General features: G+C 55.1%; 1 protein-coding gene across 4 annotated transcripts in view; it reads right to left on the bottom strand.

Annotated features, from left to right (window-relative positions):
* Positions 1 to 20,012, bottom strand: part of SRCIN1 (SRC kinase signaling inhibitor 1) — a 67,521-nt gene that overhangs the window by 16,011 nt on the left and 31,498 nt on the right. For 2 of the 4 annotated variants that reach the window (XM_006074334.4, XM_025280240.3), the window contains 12 exons: positions 17,515 to 17,538; positions 13,376 to 13,571; positions 12,578 to 12,776; positions 12,055 to 12,148; positions 10,686 to 11,536; positions 9,531 to 9,623; positions 9,237 to 9,280; positions 8,740 to 8,927; positions 7,439 to 7,614; positions 1,029 to 1,159; positions 764 to 911; positions 200 to 446 (listed from right to left, as the gene is read on the bottom strand). In XM_006074334.4, coding sequence (XP_006074396.2) covers positions 200 to 446; positions 764 to 911; positions 1,029 to 1,159; positions 7,439 to 7,614; positions 8,740 to 8,927; positions 9,237 to 9,280; positions 9,531 to 9,623; positions 10,686 to 11,536; positions 12,055 to 12,148; positions 12,578 to 12,776; positions 13,376 to 13,571; positions 17,515 to 17,538 — 2,391 coding nt within the window. The remainder of the gene's footprint in view (positions 1 to 199; positions 447 to 763; positions 912 to 1,028; positions 1,160 to 7,438; positions 7,615 to 8,739; positions 8,928 to 9,236; positions 9,281 to 9,530; positions 9,624 to 10,685; positions 11,537 to 12,054; positions 12,149 to 12,577; positions 12,777 to 13,375; positions 13,572 to 17,514; positions 17,539 to 20,012) is intronic. The other 2 variants (XM_006074335.4, XM_044939031.2) reach the window with 2 other exon arrangements.

The raw sequence follows: 20,012 nt of genomic DNA, 5'->3' as shown, positions 1-20,012 counted from the left end.
TAATCTTTTCTTGTACTGCCTTGATTATCACAGGTTTATGATATGCTTTCCTGCCTAGCAGGACTGATGTCACCCTCAGTATGCTTCTCAGATTGCCTTGTCCCCCAGGAACAAGTCCCACGTGTCGGCACTGGCCAACGTAGGTCGGTGGTGAGAATGCGTGAGCCTAGCCCCAGCCCCCCTATCCCGGGCCCAGCACCTCAACAGACACAGCCTTGTCCATGCTTCTCTTCCCAGGAGTATCCAGGCCTTTGGTGGGGTTGCCCGCCTTGGGGGCTGGAGGGGCCCCCTCGGTTGGCCCACTCAGCTCATGGAGGTTCAGCGGAGGGCTAGGGGGTGGCATTTCGAAGTCTAAGCTCTTGTTGAAGTCCGTCTCGGCCGTCATCTTCTTGGGGGACTGACTCAGGAGGTTGCTTGGGGGTGGCCACACACCCTCGTCCACTTGCCTGGGGTGGGAGAGTTGGGAGCAGCTGTGAGGTCAGCAGGGTCGTGGCTCCCTGGGAGGGAAGCCTGGCATGGAGGAGGCGGGGTGTGAGGGGGGCTCTGGGATCTTGCCGGACAGATGGAAGGGCCTGGGGAGGGGTGACTGCATCTGGGAAATGGGAGAGCCAAGCCTGCAACATGCAAAAGGTAACAGGTCAAAGTGCAGAGCCAGTCAGCACACCGCTGACCTCTGCGGGGAGTCGGGATAAGGGATCTGGGCCCGGTGTGTGACCCCATGGGAAATCGCAGGTCAGAGATAGGAGGTCAGGGATAGAATGACCTTCGGATCTGGGCCAGGGTGTCCGTGACCCCCCGGCACCGCTTGAGTAGCCCATCCAGGCGCTGGGGCTCCTCCTTCAGGAACTTCACTGCCTCCACCTCCACACGCAGCACTACCCGCATCTTGCTTTGCAGGCCTGGGAAGTGAGCTGAGGCGAAGGGAAGGAGTGAGCGGGAGGAGGGAGCAGCTCTGGACAGCTGGGAGGACAGGCAGTGGGGTGGGGGTGCAATGCCTGGGGTGGGGCTGGGGGTGCCCCCAGGCTCACCCTTGAGTTCAGTCAGTGTCTCCCCGAGCTGCTTCAGCAGCAGCGCCTTCTCTTCCAGCTCGGGCCCGGGCACCAGTCGGTGGTTGTGGGACACATCCCTCTGGATCTTCTCCACCGACTTCTCCAGGTCACTGCAGTCACAGAAAGACCTTTTCAGCCCCTCTGGCCCCAGCCCAGCCCCCTGAAACTGAACAGCTGGAAACAAATCAGGCCACTGGTCAGATCAAAATTAAAAGCCATCCACCAGGCCACAAGCCAAAGTGAAATCAGAAAGCCAGACCTCAGAGATGAGACTTCAGAAACACTCTGTAACAGGTGCCCCAGGTCCCTGTGTTGAAGTTCTCATCTTTAGCAGAATCAGCCAGAATCTCCCTCCCTAGGACTCACACCCTCTGATTCTCATTAGCCAAGGACACAGCAGAGAAATTGGCAGCTTTTCAAAGAACTGGAGGCAGGTGTGTGTGCTTTTTTGGGGAGGCGTCTACCTTTTCTCAAATGATCCAGACACTCAGCCTCTTTCCTCAATGACAAAGCTGCTTCCTATTTTCAGATGGCTTATGCTGAGCTTGTGTCATTTTAACACCCTACATCTTTCTGAAATGTAAATCAGACCAAGTCACCACCGCCTGTGTTGAACCCGAAATGGATCTCGACATTCTGAGGCTAAAATCCAAACTCTTTAAGTGCAGCCACAAAGGGCATGGGGGTAGTAGCTGAAAATTTGGGTCTGGAGTCAGACAGGTCCACATTCCAACCCACACTCTGCCTGACCCAGAAGAGATCTTGGAGAAGTTACCGACTGTCTCCAGATCTCAGCTTCCTTATCCCCAAAAAATGGGGATGGTAAGAGTTCCTCCCTCCTGGGGCCACTATGAGGATTAAATGAGCTGAAGAGCAATTAAATGAGCTAATGCATGGGGTCAGTCCCTGGGGGCTGCTCTTATTTCCTCTCTAGCCACATCCACTTCCTCCCCATCTGGTTTGCTTCTATTTCGAACCAGCCAGAATCTCCCTGAGGTCCTTGTATGTGCTGCTCTCCCTGTTGGTCATTCTTGTTTGCCATGCTAGGTCTCCTTGCGGCATGCAGGCTTAGTTGCATTGACCAAGGATCAAGCCCAGGCCCCCTGCATTAGGAGCGTGGACCTTATCCACAGGACCACCAGGAAAGTCCCTCTCCCTGGACTTCTATAATGCCATTTCCTCTGCCCGGAACACTCCATTACCACTACCTCCCCACCCCCCCACCCCACCCCCCCGCACACATGTGACTAACTCCCACTCATTCCCAGGTCCCAATGGGAAACTCTCCCCTTACGCTTGGTGTTGGGGGGTCTGCTTCCTGCCTGGAGCTCCTGTTTGCTGGGCTAAGCAGCTCTAGGCAGAAAATAAGATACCCTGTCTCTCTGATTCATCTCTGATTCCCAGCACCTGGCATAGTGCCTGCAGCAGAACAGAGGTCTGGTAAGTAATTATGGAAGGAATGAATAAGTGAAAGAAGGAATTACTGCTCAGGTAGGTCATCCCAGTCCTGCACCTGAGTCACTGATATCCCTGACCCACACGCAGGATGTCACATACATTCCTGTCAAATCCCATCTGTTGGAAATCAGCTCAACAATCCAGGGAGGAACAACTTTTGAATCTCAGTTCTACCATCCAACAGATTTGCTCCCCCTCAAAGCTCTGTGTCATCAGCAAATCTTATCAGCATGCTTTATATATCTTCATCCAACTAGTGGGTGAAAAAACAGACCACACTGGAGCCAAGGCCAAAATCCTGTGCGTCAGCACTACCAGTTAAAGAGGGATCTTGTACTAAGTGCCTACAGCGTGCCAGGCGCACATTCAGCCCCTCACTTTATCCTCACAACAAATCCTGGGAGTGGGAACCATTATTACCTCCAGTTTACATACAAATAGTAGCTCAGAGTAAGAAATAGAGGAAAACAATAGAATGGGAAAGACTAGAGATCTCTCCAAGAAAACTGGAGATACCAAAGGAACATTTCATGCAAAGATGGACACAATAAAAGACAGAAACAGCAAAGACCTAACAGAAGTAAAAGAGATTAACAAGAGGTGGCAAGAATACACAGAAGAATTATACATAAAAGCCTTAATGACCCAGATAACCATGATGGTGTGGGCACTCACCTAGAGCCAGACACCCTGGAGTGCAAAGTCAAGTGCGTCTTAGGAAGCATTACTATGAACAAAGCTAGTGTAACAAATAGCTCCAGTTGGGCTCTTTCAAATTCTAAAAGATGATGCTGTTAAAGTGCTGCACTCAATATGCCAGCAAATTTGGAAGACTCACCAGTGGCCACAGGGCTGGGAAAGGTCAGTTTTCACTCTAATTCCAAAGAAAGACAATGCCAAAGAATTTTCACACTGCTGTATGATTGAGCTCATTTCACATGCTAGCAAAGTTATGCTCAAAATCCTTCATGCTAGACGTCAACAGTACATGAACCGAGAACTTCCAGATAAAAGGTAAAGGAACCAGAGATCAAACTGCCAACATCCACTGCATTATAGAAAAAGCAAGGGAATTAAAAAAAAATCTACTTCTGCTTCATTAACTACACTATAGCCTTTGATTGCGTGGATCACAACAAACTGTGGAAAATTCTTAAAGAGATGAGAATACCAGACCACCTTACCTGTCTCCTGAGAAACCTGTATTCAGGCCAAGAAGAAACAGTTAGAACTGGACATGGAACAATGGACTGGTTCAAAATTGGGAAAGGACTACATCAAGGCTGTATACTATCACCCCACTTATTTAACTTACTTGCAGAGTATACATCATGTAAAATGTTGGGTTGGGTGAATCACAAGCTGGAATCAAGATTTCTGAGAGAAATACCAACACCTCAGATATGCAGATGATACCACACTAATGGCAGAAAGTGAAGAGCCTCTTGATGAGGGTAAAAGAGGACAGTGCAAAGTGAAAGTCACTCAGTCATGTCCGACTCTCTGCAACCCCCTGGACTATAACAGTCCATAGAATTCTCCAGGGCAAAATACTGGAGTGGGTACCCTTTCCTTTCTCCAGAGTATCTTCCCAACACAGGGACCAAATCCAGGTTTTCCACATTGAAGGTGGATTCTTTACCAGCTGAGCTATCAGGGAATCCCTTGATAGAGAGTGAAAAAGCTGGCTTAAAACTCAACATTCAAAAAACTAAGATCATGGCACCTGGTCCCATCACTTCATGGCAAATAGATGGAGAAAAAGTGGAAACAGTGACAGACTTTATTTTCTTGGCTCCAAAATCATTGCGGATGGTGACTGCAGCCATGAAATTAAAAGATGCTTGCTCCTTGGAAGAAAAGCTATGACAAACCTAGACAGCATATTTAAAAACAGAGACATTATTTTGCCAAGAAAGGTCCGTATAGTCAAAGCTATGGTTGTTCCAGTAGTCACATATGGATGTGAGAGTTGAACCATAAAGAAGGCTGAGCATGGAAGAATTGATGCTTTTGAACTGTGGTATTGGAGAAGACTTTTGAGAGTCCTTTAGACTGCAAGGAGATCAAACCAGTCAATCCTAAAGGAAATCAATCCTGAATATTCATTGGCAGGACAGATGCTGAAGCTGAAGCTCCAGTCCTTTGGCCACCTGATGCAAAGAACCTACTCAATGGAAGAGGCCCTGATGTTGGGAAAGATTGAGGGCAGGAGGAGAAGGGGACAACAGAGGATGAGATGGTTGGATTGCATCACCGACTCAATGGACATGAGTTTGTGCAAACTCCAGGAGATGGTGAAAGACAGAGAAACCTGATGTGCTGCATATGGGGTCACAAAGAGTCAGACACAACTTAGCAACTAAACAACAACAAGTAGCTCAGATACTAAACTACATTCCCCAGCCTCCTTTGCATGTAGAAGTGCCATTCAAATAAGATCTAGCCAATGGAATATGAGTGAAAGTGGTACATGCTGTTTCCAGGTCTGGCTTCCTAAAATCCTGCCATGCAGGCTCCTCCGCACTCGTTTCCCCTTCCTGTTGGCTGAAAATGACCCTGTGGGTAATCTTGGAAGGCACATATTGAAGACGTGCCTTATTGGAAGGCATTAGCCTGGGTCCCTGAGTGACTGCAGGGAGGAAAGCCACTAAGCCCCCCTTAGGCTCAATTAGCACCTCAGTCTTCTGATCGTGCACTCTGCCAAAGTTTGGGGGCCCATAACCTGAGCAGGCTCTGTAAGAAAGTCCAAACCAGCGCAAGTCTAGACATTGGGATCAGAAAGTGGTGGGGCTTTCCAGACCCAGCTTTAGTTCTGAAACAGTTGAGAGGTGAGGATCAGGGCAGAACCAGCTACAAAATGTGGGGTGGCCCAAAGCAAAATAAAGATTTTGCCCCTAGTATAAAAATTAAGAATTTCAAGATAATGACAGCAGAGCATTGAACCAAGTACGGGCCCTCACAAGCATGGGGCCCTGTGTGAATAACGGGTCACATGCCTATAAAGTTGGTGCTGGGCTGGGCCATGTTACACTCCAAAGGTCAAAGGTCTCAGTCAGTGGAGGCTGCCTCTAAGGGCAACATCTAGACAATGTGCTTGGCTAGAGCTACACGTGAGTAAACCAAGCTGAGTGGAGCACAGAATCAGCTGTAACTTCCAGCAAGATGCCAGGGCAAAGTAGAGTGAAGCCGAGGAAGTGGACAGAGGCTGGTAAGCTAAGGCGGGGGTAAGGATGGGCCAGCAGGCCCATCCAATGCCCGGGGAGACTATGGAAATTAGGCAGGGAGGCCCCTCCCAGTCAAGCCAAAGCCACTGCAGCACCAGTCCAGATTCCACCCAAAAAGCCACCTTCGAAGTAGATGGAGAACCCTGCCAGAAGCTAGGTATCAGCCCCCAAGCTCTCTAAAGTGAGCAGTCAGAGCAATGGGTTTGATAGCAGGGCAACCCATATAGAGACTGTGTATTCCTGGAGAACTGAGGCCCCAGGAAGCTGAGGACCAGACACTCATATGACAGGAGCATAAATACATTCTTTCATCCTTCCTGCCTCCTCTGTACTTTTATATTTCCTTTTATTTTCCTTTAATGTCTCAGTACAGTTCCCTTTGAAAATTGCAATCCAGTTCCTCTGTGCTGAATAAAAAAGGGGGAAAAGAGGGCAGGTAAGTTAGGTAAATGGAATTCCCTGGGGGTGGGGGGGGGCGGGTGGTAGCCATCCATCTACTTGGAGACCTGACCGGAGCTCTCACTCAGCTTTCACAGCAGGGGGGATGCAGTTGACTGCCACACCAGCTTATTTCCAAGTGGGATGGCCCCTTCTTTCATCTCAACCACAAGGGGTCATGGGAATCTTGCCCTGTGCGTCACTGAAATGCACATGGACCTCCAGGCTGTGTGGGCTCGAGGCTGAGGAGCAGCGACCCTTCTCAAGGAGCCCCTTGCAAGTGATACAACCAATTATGACTTTGGTGAGGAAGCCGGGTTCCTCTGAGCAGTCTTCCTTGGTTCTGAGTAGTTGACCCGTAGGAGCCAAAGCCCCCTCTGGGAAGAATTGTGAAAAGCTTAACCTTGAAAGCTGAAGCACGGAGAAGGGCAGAAACTGCTCTGATCGCCCAGCTGCTCAGAGCTGGAGCTGGAGCTCGGGGCCCTCATGCCCTGTGCTGCCAAGAGGGAGACCAGGCAGAGGAGCAGGGTCTCTGTCTCAGACCCAGGGACTGACCAGGGAAAGCTGCAGGGGGCTGGAGCTGCTCACTCAGTGGATGGACAGCGGAAGGCAGCCTCTCCTTGCAATGATGCCAGACAATCGAATCTTGGCCAGACAGCTATTTACTAAATTTGGATCAGAGGACTGTCTTCTGTTAACCCTTCCATGTCTAAGTCTTTGGGGGCGGGGTGTTCTCTGTTCCTGGAGCCCTGTTTCAGCAGCAGTAGGAGGGGAGGAGGGTTCTCCTTGGCTGTATCTGGTCTAAGAGCTGGTGAGGGTGGCAACGGTGACCAAGCTGGCCCACCGGAACACTCTACTCGAGGATCAGTATGCAAGGATCACAGGCCAGAACGAAAGCAGGCAGAGGACAGAAGTGAAATCGGGCATCTGGAAACATGAGAGTAAGGCTGCAGGCGACAGGGAAGCCAGATCTTGGACCATTAGGGAGTAAGACCACAGCAAAAGCAGGCATCAAGCCAGAATAAAAGAAAATAGGACTCCTGCCAGATGGTCAAAGGTTTGTGGGTCACAGAGACATCAGACCACAGAGGAGATGAAAATCAGGCTTCAGAACAGAGCCACGTCACCTGGGAGTCAGAAAGAAGGGAGTTGCGCCTCCCCGTGTCGGACACGACTGAAGTGACTTAGCAGCAGCAGTGATCCCAGGTTGCGGGCCACCGAGGCCGCACTCCCAGCCCTCCCCGCAGCCGCTGCGCCCAGCCTCACTTGAGCTGCTGGGTAATGAGCTCCTCGTCGTTGAGGTAGCGCAGCCGCTCCTCCTCCACCAGGGTGCGCTGCCGCTGCAGCGGGTCCTCCTGCCGCCGCGCCGCCTCCGACACGCGCATGCTCAGCTCCGCCTCCGTGCCCTTCAGCAGCGCGCGCAGCGACTCCAGGTTTTGTAGCTGCGGGACGCAGATGGGCCGGTGGACGGGGGTGGGAGAGAATGGAGGCGCGCTGCGGGGAGAGGGCTGGGAGGAGGCGGGCAGAGGACAGCCCGACCGCGGGGCGAACTCCACGGACGATACTGTTGCTCGGCTGCGGCCGTGAGCATCAGCGAAAGGGTGGGGTGGTAGGGGTCACAGGCCGAGGGTTACTTTCTGGGGAAGCATAGAGGCAGGAGAATGGCTTGGGGATGGTGGAGGGAGACAGGAGTGCCAAGTTGGGCAGTGCGGAAGGTGCGGCTGCTTGGCTGTGGCAGTTAGCTGCAGCGAAGGGGTCGGGGGAAGAGGACAAGGTTTCTGGGGAAATATAGAGGCCGGAGAATGGGGTAAGGGATATATGAGGGCCAGAGATGACCCTAACAGGGCCCTGCCCACCTTGGGACTGCAGGGCTGTGGCTTCGATGAAGGACTCAAGCACTGTGGTTTGACAGAGTTTCCTTGGCTGGGACCGGAACATAACTAACACTTGAACCTAGTTCTAAGGCCGAGTTGAGGCAATGGTGGGGGTAGCCGAGATCTTACCCATTGCCCAGATGGCAACTCTCTGCCCCTTCTCCAGCCTGTCTCTACTCATTATTCTCACCTGATGGGCCCTGGGGCACTCTCGAGGAGCGGGCACAGGGATGCCAGGCTCCTGACTGGTAGGACCATCTGCTAAGCAGGTCAGGCTGGGGAAGGCTATATGGGCTCAGGAAGGTAGCCCTGAGGGGATCTGGGGGAAAGGCTTCCGCCCAAGGGAGGGGAGGGGGGAAAAGAATGGGAGAAGGGAAGGGGCTGGGACTGCTCTGAGGGATACTGACAGGAGGAGGGGGCTCAGTAGGGTACGCTGGGGCTCCAGGAGGGCGGGAAGGATTCAGGGAAAGGGAAAGAGGGCACGCTGAGGGGGACACGGGCCAGGGGTGGTGGCTTGGTGAGGGAACAGAGATTCAGCGAGGTGACGGGAGTTCGAGGAAGGTTTCGGAGAGCAGCCCAGTAAACGGCGAGGGACTCGGGATAGGGCAGACTCTAGGGAAGGAGTTTCGGCAAGTAGGTGGGTTCTGATAGGGCGGGGTTTGAGGGGGCGGGGCCCCGGAGAGGTGGTGGTACCTGGAGCTTTCGCAATTGCTGAAGCTGGCTGCGCAGGTCATTCGTGCTGTTTTGTAGGCCACGCAGGTGCAGCTGCATCTGCAAACGGTTGATGGCAGTGGGCTGCCCCGCAGGGGTGCTGCTGGCCGGAGGCGGGGGAGGGCCGGACACTGGGGTGGCCCCGCTGCTCCGGCTGCCTGACCCACAGGCTGCAGACAGGGACCACAAAGATGGGAGAAAGGGAATAAATCGTGAGCTGGGAGAGATCGGGGTAAGTTCTTTCCCACTCGTGGCCCCACAGAGTACCCAGGGAGAAGCGTGGCTCTGGCTCCCTGCCCCAACCAGTGGTCGTCAGCCTTTCTGAGGGGAGCAAAGCACCAGGCGAGACATCTTGGGCTAAGGTGACTACTCATTTACCCATTGAAGCCTGGTGTTGTAGCCCCTTTACAGACTAGGAAAAGACCAGAGAGGCTAAGAGAGGGCAAGCACCTCTGGGGGAGGGAGAAAGGGTCACTCACGTGCTGAGGGGGTGGCTGCTCCATCGGAGCCTTCGATCTTCTCACTGTGGTACAGGGAAAAGATGGCCATCATGGGTCCAGGCTGGCCCCAACCGTCAAAGCTGGGTAAGACTTTAACGTAAACTCCTCCAGTCCCCTGGTCTCAGGACGGAGTCCCCAAGAAAGGAAGGGATTCACCCCCAGCACCATGATGAGACATGGGCAGAGCTGAGCCCAGGGCTCTTGCTGCTCACTTTCCCTTCCTCTTGCCCCAACCACAGGCCTTTGGCAGTGGTGTTGGGAAAAGAACCTCACCTGGGGGTCTCAGGCTCCGAACCTCGCAGTAGGGCACTCTGCACCAGGCCTGTGAGGCTGGCAATTTGCTTCTCCATGGCCTCCATGCGCTCCCTAGGGAAGACAGTAGCCTTGATCAACCCCATCTCTGGGCATGGGGTCCCTCCTGCCCAGCCCCCCTCTCCTAAGATTGATAATTAGAGGAAAACCATTTCCTCCTCAGCACACAGACAATTCAAAGGGCCTCAACACCTAAGGATCAAGTCTATAGCCCTCCCACACACATAACTTTGGAAATGCCCTTCCCCATTTGACAGTCACCCTCTCCCTCTCCAGATTCATCTCTCGTCACTAGCTCCCTAATGGGCCCCACCCAGGGCTCTCTGGACCTCTGCACATGTATTCCCCTTGCTAGACACGCCCTTCTCCCTTCCTCTTCTCTGAAGTCATCCCAGAGTACCCAACTGCCTTAGGAGTACACCCTCCCAAGGGAAGAACAAGTTTTTTTTGTTTGTTTGTTTTTTTTTTTTTCACTGTGTCTCCCCCACTAGACAGGGCAGGAGCTGGGTTTGCCCAATTTGGCATAAACAGTGCCCAGTGCAGTGCCTGGCACACAGGCCACAAGAAAGCTATGTGAATGTATCATTTCTCCTCACCTCTCAGTGGTGCTGCTTGAGGGCAGAGGAGGGCAGGTCAGTGCCATGGTTACCTCCTCCAGCCTTGCACCCTTAGCAAGAAGCTGGATGATAGGCAAGAGTTCCCCAGCTCGGAGGCTACTTAAAGAAATGTGCCCCTCTCATCCCCACTTCTTACAAGCACCCCCTCCCCAGTGGACTTCAGCCGGCCTTGTGCTGGACAGCTCTCATGGTGGCACTTTTCGTGCCTGAGCAGGAAAGGCATTAAATAAAGAGTTCTGCTTCAGCCTCAACTCTAGTTGGGGAAACTAAGGCTCAGGGACCAGATGCAAACCCAGGTCTCCAGGCCCCTTGTCTGGGGCCCTCTCATCCATCCCTTGGGGCTGGCAGATGAAATGCCTGCCCTGCCGCAGCCAAGATACTCTGGTGACCCCTCAAGGATACTCCGGGTCTAGAAGGACTCCCGGGTCTCAGACAGACTCTGCCGTCTCCCCTCTCCCCACCGCACCCGCGCAGCCCCGAGCCTCGCTAGCTCCCTCACCTGGTTTCAGTGTCCTTGGCTGGCGCAGGCGGCCCGAACCCAACGAGCGGGCGCTCCCCAGGCCCGGGGAAGAGCTCGGGAGGGGGCGCTCCGGCCGTCGAGGAGCCCCCGGTGCTGCGGGTCTTGCCTCCGGGGCTCTCGGCGAAGACCGACGAGGAGCCCGAGTCTTTGCGGAAGGACTGGCGCACCGGCGAGCCGCGGCTGGGCGGCCCCGAGTAGGGGCTGTGCGGCGGCGGGGGCCCGCCGGGGGGCGCGGTCACGTCGGCCAGCTTCTGCGGCGACGAGGGCGGCAGGCGGAAGCCGTAGCCGTCGCCGTAGAGCGGGCCACCGCCCGCTGCCTTGTACAGCGAGTCCTCCAGGTCGGACTGCAGCGCGGCGGCCGAGTAGGTGCTGAGCGAGCGCACCGAGCCGCGCTTGTACAGGCCTCCGGCGCCCGGGTAGGCGAACGGGTCGCCGGCGGCCGCGGCCAGGCTCAGGCGGCCCTCGTGAAGCAGCCCGTAGGGGTCGGCGTAGAGGCCCTCGCCCTTCACCAGCACCATGCCGCCCGCCTTGCCCGCCAGGTCCTCGTCCGGCTTCACATCGCGCCGCTCCAGGATGGCGCTGGGGCTCGGGCTAACTCCCGGGGCTGCGGGGGCGCCTCCCAGCCGCTCAGCCGCGTGGTGCACCGGGCTGCCGGCGTAGGAGGGCGGGCGCCCCCCGGCGTACGAGAGGCGCGAGCGCGACGGCGAGCCCGACGGCAGCCCCGATGGTAGCCCCGGCGGCGGCGAGCCTGAGGCCAGGTGTGGCGCCGGCGACAGGTTGTTGAGGCGCCGCGTGGGCGACGACTCCCGCGACGCATACACCATCTCTCTCTGTGCAGAAGACAATCCCGGAACCCCACGAGCCGGTCACAAAGGGGATCCCTTGCCTCCTGCTTAAGGAGCCAGCAGCTCCTCCCGCCCTCGAGACGCTGAGGAAGTCCCTTCTGTTCTCTGCCTTCCCACCCTCCTACTGCATCTTCGACCCCTTTCCCGTCAGGGCTCCCAGGACGGAGGAAGAAGTGGCAGAGGGCCAGGCAACAGAGAGAGGAGCAATCTCCAGCTCACCCCATGGTGGGGGATGGAAAGCAAAGAAGGAAGGGGCGGTTCCTGAGAAAGGTCTCCTAGGATATTTAGAGGCAGATTTGAGAAATCCTGATCTGACCAGAGGGAAAGTGGCAGATGAGGGGAGGGACACCTCCAGGACTCCACAGTTAATGAAGGCCATCCTCTGCTTCAGCCTCCACGTTCCCTTCTCCAAAGCTGGCCCTGGTCCCTGGTGACAAGTGTCTAGACTGCTCCTGGACCCATCTGCCCAACCTCCTCCATGCCCTGGGCCACCCCAGCCATACCCGAAGGTCCCCGTTGGTAAGGTGTGAGCCAGGGAAAGCGGCGTAGAGTGGCTCCTTCCTATAGATCTTGATAATACTGCGATCCTGGATGTCCCTGGGGGGAGGAAGGGGTGCAGAGGGTCACCATCCCCCAGCCCTGCGATGAGAGGGGGCACCTCCAGGCAAAGGGGAGAGGGGTGGCAAGAGGGGCCGCAAGCTCCAACCCCTTAACTCCTTGCTCAGTGGATCTCAGGCTGCCTGCCACCAACACACAACCAGCATCTTCTACCCCGTTTACCTCGGCCTCACGAACTGTTTTAGTTTAGCTCAAGCCAAGGCCAACCAGCAGGGGTGGATGAGTTAAAGGGAAGGCGGTGGGGCCGAGATGACCGAAGAAGGGGCGGGGTGGTAGGGCTCCGGGAAGAGAGGTAAAAGGGGCTGAGGCTAGGTGAGGAGGCAGCTGGGGAATGACCTGTGGATTCGAACCCCCCTCGGAGGCAGAGTAACGGGGAGCCCACCCCATTCCCCCCGGGGCCACGCCCACCGGACGTCCTCCAGCTCGTAGAAGACGTTGCGAGCCTCATCTTTGATAAGGATGGCTGTGTTGGGCGACTTCAGCATGCCCATGGTGAGCTTCTGCGGGAACATGTGCGCGATGAGTGCGTGCAGCGTGTCCAGGCTGCTAACCTCGTGCGTGATGTGCACGCGCCGAGTCTCCTCCCCGAACTGCAGGAACAGCACCCCTGCAAAGGAGACGCCACCCTTGGTGTCAGGGCCGCCACCGCCACCACGCCGGCGGTTCGGGGAGCCTTCGGGAGTCCCGCTGGTCCCGCAGAGGCAGGGTCTGAGGCCGGACGCCGCCCCGGAGTGCAGATGCACCCAGGCACTCCTCATGCTGCCGGCCTCTCAAGGCACCCCAGGCAGGTTGGAGTCCGGGCGAAGAAATGGAATTGCGGGCCGGAGCAGTTGGGGCAGAAACTGAGAGTGAGGGGGAGAGATGAGGGAAGCGGGGAATGAAGGAAAGGGGGGCTGCTGAAGCGGGTGGGAGAGGGGAGGCTTAGAGAGGGAGAGGGACAGGGAAGGGGGTGCGGAGGCAGAGAGAAGTGAGGGAAGAGAGGTGGAGAAGGCGGGTGAGAGAGCAGCTGAGGAGGGAGAGGCCCTGAGGGGAGGAGATTGGAGGAGGAGGGGTGGGCGGGAAGATGGGGATGGGGGAGGGGAGCCAGCGTCTTCCTAGAAAGGTGGTTGAGGAGAGATGAAGCGGTCAAGGGGAGGGAGAGGATGCCGGGATGAGCAGAACAGAGGGAGGAGCCAGTGGCCAGGAGGGAAGATGGACAGGCAGTACCTGGTGAGCGCAGCTTGGTCTGGCTGGCTGAGCGGGAGAGGGGCAGGCTCTGTCGGAAGCGGTTCATCCTACTGAAGCCTAGGGGGAGCTCGGCCTCTGACATGGTCTCCAGTGACTCGGCCGAGGCGTAGGACAGCTTGGCCGCCTGGTCGGCCAGCCCAGGCTGGGCTCCCTGAGTGTGGCGTGCGCTGCGGGTCTGCGGGGATGGGGTGGGGCGAGAGAAACCAGGCATGAGCCCCCTTTGCTCTGCCCATTGCCCCCATCCCGGCCTGGGGAGCCCCAACCGGCCAGACACACACACACACACACACACACACACACACACACACACACACGAGAGTCTCCTGGATTTCAGACTTGTGTGACTGCAGGAGAGTTCCCCAAACTCTTGGGGCCTTGGTCTCCCCAGGATACCCAGCAGGTAAGGACTGGGCAGAGGACTCAGGCACCCTGGGAAGCCAGACAAGAAACCATCTGAGCAGGGAGCCATGGGCACGCCTGCTATTTTAAGCTTCCAAAGAACAACAACACAAATTTGTCACCGAGGTGAGCAGCAGAATCGTTGAGCAAATTGGGGCATTAGTTCCAGACATTAATTAAGCGGCGGTTTTGTGAGTGATGAATTTATCCTTCATGGAGTTCAGAGGGTTGGGGTGGGGGTGGGAAACAGGGTCCAGGAAGAAAGCAGAGAGCTAGGGACCCTGGGATCCCAGTTCTGGGAGGCATGGCCCCTCACAGAGCTGGGCACAATGTCCTGGACCTAGGGTGACTGGAAGAACCACCCCAAAACCCCCCAAACCAGTTGGACCCCAGTTTCAGACTACCTGCCTAGTACATGCAGTGCGCATGCTCAGCCCACACAAGCACATGGCCTGAGTGCCAGGTCTCAGCCCCTGCCTGCATGGCACATGCTGCCACACAGCCAACGTGCCTGGCTAGCCGCCCAGAAAGGCCTCCTCCAGTTCACCATAGCAGCCCTTGTCCTGAAGCTACAGCCGAGGGTGATATCTGCCTGGGGCTAGGGAAGGGTGTCACCCAATGACCATCCTCTGCCCCAGGGACAGTTCGATTACCCTCTCTTTAGGAGAGGGGACACCCTGATTTCAATTGCACTTCAAGAATCTACTTTTGGCTGAAGGGCTGGAGCTCTCATTCAGCCACAGTTCCTTCCAGTCTGCCCCAGCTCCTCCCCTCAAACCTGGTTGCTGTCAGAAACTCATTTATTTAAGGGAGAAAGATAATGAATCAGATCTACATCATTCTGTTATGCAACATTATATATATATGAGATGTATCACATATACATGTTATCAAGAAAAAGACCATGTTGTTCAGTTGTATTCTTTTTATAAAATAATTTTTAACAACCACAAATCATTCAAAACCATTAACACTGGTTATCTTGGGGCTGAGACACACCTTTCTCTTTACTTTATACATTGCCTGGCTGTGTGAACTTTATACAATCAGAATATATAATTTTTATATTTTTTGTTTTTTATAATTCTAGTGTCTTTTAAAAATATTTATTTATTTGGCTGCATTGGGTCTTTGCAGCATGGGGTATCTCTCATTGCAGCGCTTGGAGCTCTCTAGTTACAGCTCTTGGGCTCAGCAGTTGCGGCATGCCTGCTTACTTGCCCTGCAGCAGGCAGGATCTTAGTTCCCCAACCAGGGATCAGACCTGCGTCCCCTGCAATGGAAGGTGGATTCTCAACCACTGTACCACCAGGGAAGTCCTCATTTTTATAAAAACAAACAAACAAACAGTAAAAGTGTCTCTAAAAAGGAATTATTCTCCTCAGCTCCCCCTTCCGTAAATCCTGATTAACCCCTAATTCATCTCCATCTTCCTATTAACTCAATTTAATGTTCCAATTGGGTTAGCACTCTCAAAAGAGAAAGCATCTTCTTCTGATGAGCAATGTGCCCAGCGGTCCCCAAAGTGGCCTCAGAGCTTGGGGATGCTGCAGGTCAGATTTGGGGACATTAGTGGGCATCCAGCTTCAAGCATAATGCTTTGATCAGTGGGTGAGCGTGGGTCTGGGGAGGAGGGAGGCTGTGTAGGAACTGGGCCCAGTTGGGGGATGCCCAGGCCCAGACCTTGGAGCCTGCAGTTCAGTTCTAGGCTGATCACCAGGGCTGGCCTGTGCCCCTCTCTTTCCTCACAGTGTGGGGAACCAGGCCTGGTCTGGTGGTCATGAGGTTGCCAGGCAACTGGAAGGTCAGTGGTTGCCAGGCTAGTGTGGATGAGGGGCTACAGAATTCAGGCAAGATGAGGCAGCTAGCGGGGATGAAGAGTAGGGGGTGGCCACAGCACCTCGGGGGGACACAAATGAGTTGCCAATAAGAAGATGGAACAGGAGCCAGAATGAAGGGGAGTAGGGATCCTAGGGTCTGAGAAGGCAGCCCCTTGCCCAGGGAACCCTGGGAGAAGACACACCCACATTCCCTGCCCCACCAGTTCCAGTCTCCATCCTGGTCTTCTGGGCTCTTATTCCATTCTCACAGCCTTTGTCGAAAACCATCCTGAGAAGAGAGAAAGTGCAATAGTGCTTCTCTCCAGCCCTGAGCTGGGACAACAGAGCAGAGAAAAAGTGAGACATCCAGAAGGACTTCCTGAATACAAGGGAGATGGGAAGAGAACAAAATAGTAATTCAACAGAGCTCCGCAAAGACAGGAAAGGGCTTCCCAAAGATGGGAAGCAGTGAGCACTGGTCCTTGGAGATGCTCCAGGGAGGACCTGATGACTCCTAGTCAGACATCAGATGGAGGGAACTTTGAGTAGGGGTGATCAGACTAGGATCTGAGGTTCCCAAAGGCTGTCCACAGATGGGGGCAGAATCACTTGGGAGCTTTTAAAAACACTCTCTCCAGGGCTCACATTCACTGAATCTGAATCTCTGGAGGTTAGAGCCTGGGGTTCAAGGTTTTTGACAGGTTCCCAAGGTGATTCTGAGTGGAGAATCGTGTCAGCATCCATGATGCTAACAGCTAACAAAGTAAGGCTCCCCATGAGCCAGGCATTGTATTTAGGACATGCAGTCTCTTGTCCCTTCACTTTACATCAACTCTATGACGTAGATACTGCTCCATTTTATGGAAGAGAAACCAAGGCTCAGGGAATTTATGTAACTTGCCCAGGTCACTCAGCTAGTTAGTAGCAGACGAATTCACCACCCGGCAGTTTGGCCCTCGGCCACATGCACTGAGCCACTATGCGCTACTGCTTCCTACAAAAAGCCTATAATGCCTGACCCCACGAATCTACAATTCTGTGGTTCTCTGATTCAAGAACTTCTCTTTGGGAGGATGCATGCAAACAAGATGTTTGGAGCAAGATGGCACTGGGAGAGTTTGGAATGTATACCTCCCACCCCCTGTCATGATGCCCAGGATTTGAGGAACCGGGGACTCCAGGATGCAAGCAGCAGGCTAACGTGGTTCAGTTCTAACTCCGGTGCCAAAGAAGATGGGGAGGTCCCAGAGTGTGCTCCCCCAGGGGTCAGCGGGATGTCCTTGGAGGGCACAGACAGATCTCCAGCTGTGCATGGTCCGAACTCTCCAGAGGAGGCAAGAGAGCACCATCCTTGAGCTCAGTCCTCCACTTGGGCAACAGGTTTGGGGGGGTGCAGGGCTGTGAGTCTCTTGCCTGGCATGACCAGCTCTCTCCATAGTGGAAAGTAAGAAAGGGATGAGGGACCTATTGTAGTCACGGGGCCTCCCGTCTGGAGGGGCCTTCCTCCTCCAGGCTTGGAAAATGAAGTCTGAGTTCAGAAGACAAGGCCCTCAATAAGATCATGGGATCCAAGGCCCTCCCTCGGAGCCAGCTGTCTCTCCAAGCAGGGGCAAATACCTCTCTCATTCCCAAATGCCCTTGTGTCTCAGGGTAAGCCTGAGCACCCCCCACCCAGATTCCCAGTAGGGGTGGCCCAAACTGCCACACTGGCTCCACAAGCCCCTGGCAGGCGAACCCAGGCTCTCTCAAAGCAGCAGCCCCAGCCTGCAGCCCCAAGGCCCACCACCCACACCAGACGACCCCCTGCAGACGCACACCCCTGTGCAAAGCATGTGCAGGGAGGGGGGAGGGCAGGACAGCACATGCAGTTGTCACGGAAGCAGAAGCACCACCACTGACCTTGAAACTCCAGTAGTTTGGCTGCTGATGGAAATAAGAGAAGAGATGGTTATGTGGGGGCTGGGAGGGGAGAGTAGGGCTAGGGGTAGGTTAGAGACCCTTGGCACTCAGCATTCAGCCCTGGGCCCTCCACCCTCCCAGGAACAGGAAGGCAGCCATGCCTGGTACATCCCACTCTCTTTGGAGACCAGGGATGGCCCTGAGCAGGCTCCAGGCCTGCTAGTGGGGGAGGGGAGAACCAGTCCAGATGTTTCTAAGTCACGCAATCTAGTCACAGTAGCAGTCCTCAGAGAGGTACAGGCAGGAAAAGATGCAGATGACCATGATATGAGAGCACGTGAGATGCTGGCAGAGATGAATCAGAGCTGCGGGATGAGAGAAATGGCATCTGGTTGTGCCAGCTGAGGGGAAACTTCCCGAAAGAGGTGGCATTGGAGCTGGGGCTTAAATGAGCAGCTGGAGGTTGGGAGGAAGGGCATGGGCAGAGGGCCTGGGGCAGGCATGTGCTGGGTGTGTTGAGGAGACAGTCCAGTTTGGTTGGGGCAGAGCCTGGGAAAGTAGCATATTAAGCTGCAAAGGGGCTGGGGCTAGAAGGGCACCCTTAAATGCTGAGTGAAAGAATTTAGACTTAACTAAACGAGGTGGACAAGCAGAAAGCATTTGAGTGAACCCAGGTGGGATGGGAAGTGGACCGCAGGAAGGTTGACGGGGCAAGGAGTGGAAGAGGGAGGCAGGGAGCCAAGGCCAGGGCAAGGAGGCCTGCGTGACATGATGGACCCAGGTTTCAGGGAAAGTGGACAGATGCCTGTCACCCCACAGCCCTGGGCAATGGATGGGAAGCCACGGGCAGCAAGGGATCGTCGGTGATGTCCTATGGGCGGACAGATGAGAGAGTAGGGCTCCTTGCTCCCCCAGAATGGGTTGTTAGGTTTCTCCTCATTCACAATAACCTAGAGTTACCCTGCCTTCTCCAGAGACCAGAAGGCCCCTCCAGATGGCTAAGGACAAGGGAGGAGTGGCCCGGAGGCTGGGCTGGTTCTTGGCAAAGCTGAGGACACCCTGCTGACCGGTGCCAGCCTCAGCAGGGAGACAGAGGCAGCAGATGGCCTGGCCCTGGGGTGCCTGGCACCAGCAGATGAGATTCCCTAGGCCTCAGAGCCACTGGCAGAGGAGAGGGACACCAAGGGTCCCTGATAGCAGAGGGCACCACGGTGGGGTGTCCTGTGGACCTGAATACTTTATGGCAGGGAGGAGCTGGAGAGGGATCCTGCTGGGCGGAGGCTTCAGACCTTTAGGGTGGGGATGATGCCACTAGGGCTTGGATGAAGAGGGTTACTCACCAGGACCATCCCATTGGGCCACACCCCCACCCCTCCCCTCAGCATTGCCTCCAAGAGATGCAAAAAAATAATCACATGCCTGGCAGAGGAAGGGGACAATGAAGTCTGTGCCCTAGCCAATATCTAGAACCATCTATGGACACATGCCACCCATGGGTGCTGAGTGGAGGCGGGGGCGAAGGGCTGGAGTAACAGGCTCTAGCCACAGCTGCCTGTGGCCTGGGGAAGGGAAGGGGGAGCAGAGGGAGTGGACATGTGATCAAGATAGGGGCGGGGAGGCAGAGCCAGGCAGAGGGCTGGGGAAGGTTTATGATGAGAGTCATGTCTGCAGCCCCAGTGGTGATGGACGGCTCTGCAGAGAAGGCCTCTGTCCCTCATCCAGCTGCACGTCCCGGGAGTGCAGACCACCCACAGAGCTGCGCACAGACTCTCAGACAACCTCCCATGAGGACATCACCACAAACACACCCAGAGCAACAGACACACCCACAAAGGGACACAAACACTTGGAGAAGGGCCGGCCACAGTCAGAAACAAACAGAAACTCAGAGACAGAGATATCCATAGGTGGACCAACCCCATCCATACAAACATGCACCGCCTATTCCCACCCCCACCCGACACCAGACACTGACCTGCTCACACACACTTCTACAAGCAGAATCACAGAGGCACCCCCCGCCCGCCAGCCCTAGCCCCTAGGAAGTCACGGAAACACACAGAGACATGGATGCCCACTCACACATATGCATACGCATACACAACGACTGCAGAGACACACAAAGCAACGTGCGCGCGCACACACACACACACACATACTATGCACACACACAAAGAGAGTCACATGCCTCCCTCCCCCCACTAGCCGGGTCATGGTGCCTCTGACCACCTCAGCCATTGTACCAGGCCTATGATGTCCCAGACATCATGTGTCAGGTAGGACAATCATGTGTCCTGATTCAAAAGAAGCAGAAAATGCCCCTCCCCCACCCAGCCCCAAAAGTCAACATACCAGGCTCAGTATGCAACTGGTGCCCACCTCACATCTCTGGGAGCAGAAGAGGGATGGGTCCTGGCTACAGCCATGCTAGCTGTGCCCCCAACATGGGCCTGCCTCAGGCTATGCTAGGCACATCCCTGGGGCACTCAGACCTGGAG

Source organism: Bubalus bubalis, chromosome 3 (assembly GCF_019923935.1).
Source record: "Bubalus bubalis isolate 160015118507 breed Murrah chromosome 3, NDDB_SH_1, whole genome shotgun sequence".
In the NCBI taxonomy this organism is placed as follows: Eukaryota; Metazoa; Chordata; class Mammalia; order Artiodactyla; family Bovidae; genus Bubalus; species Bubalus bubalis.
Note: the sequence above shows the minus strand (reverse complement) of the source record. Positions and strands in the feature narration are given on the sequence as shown.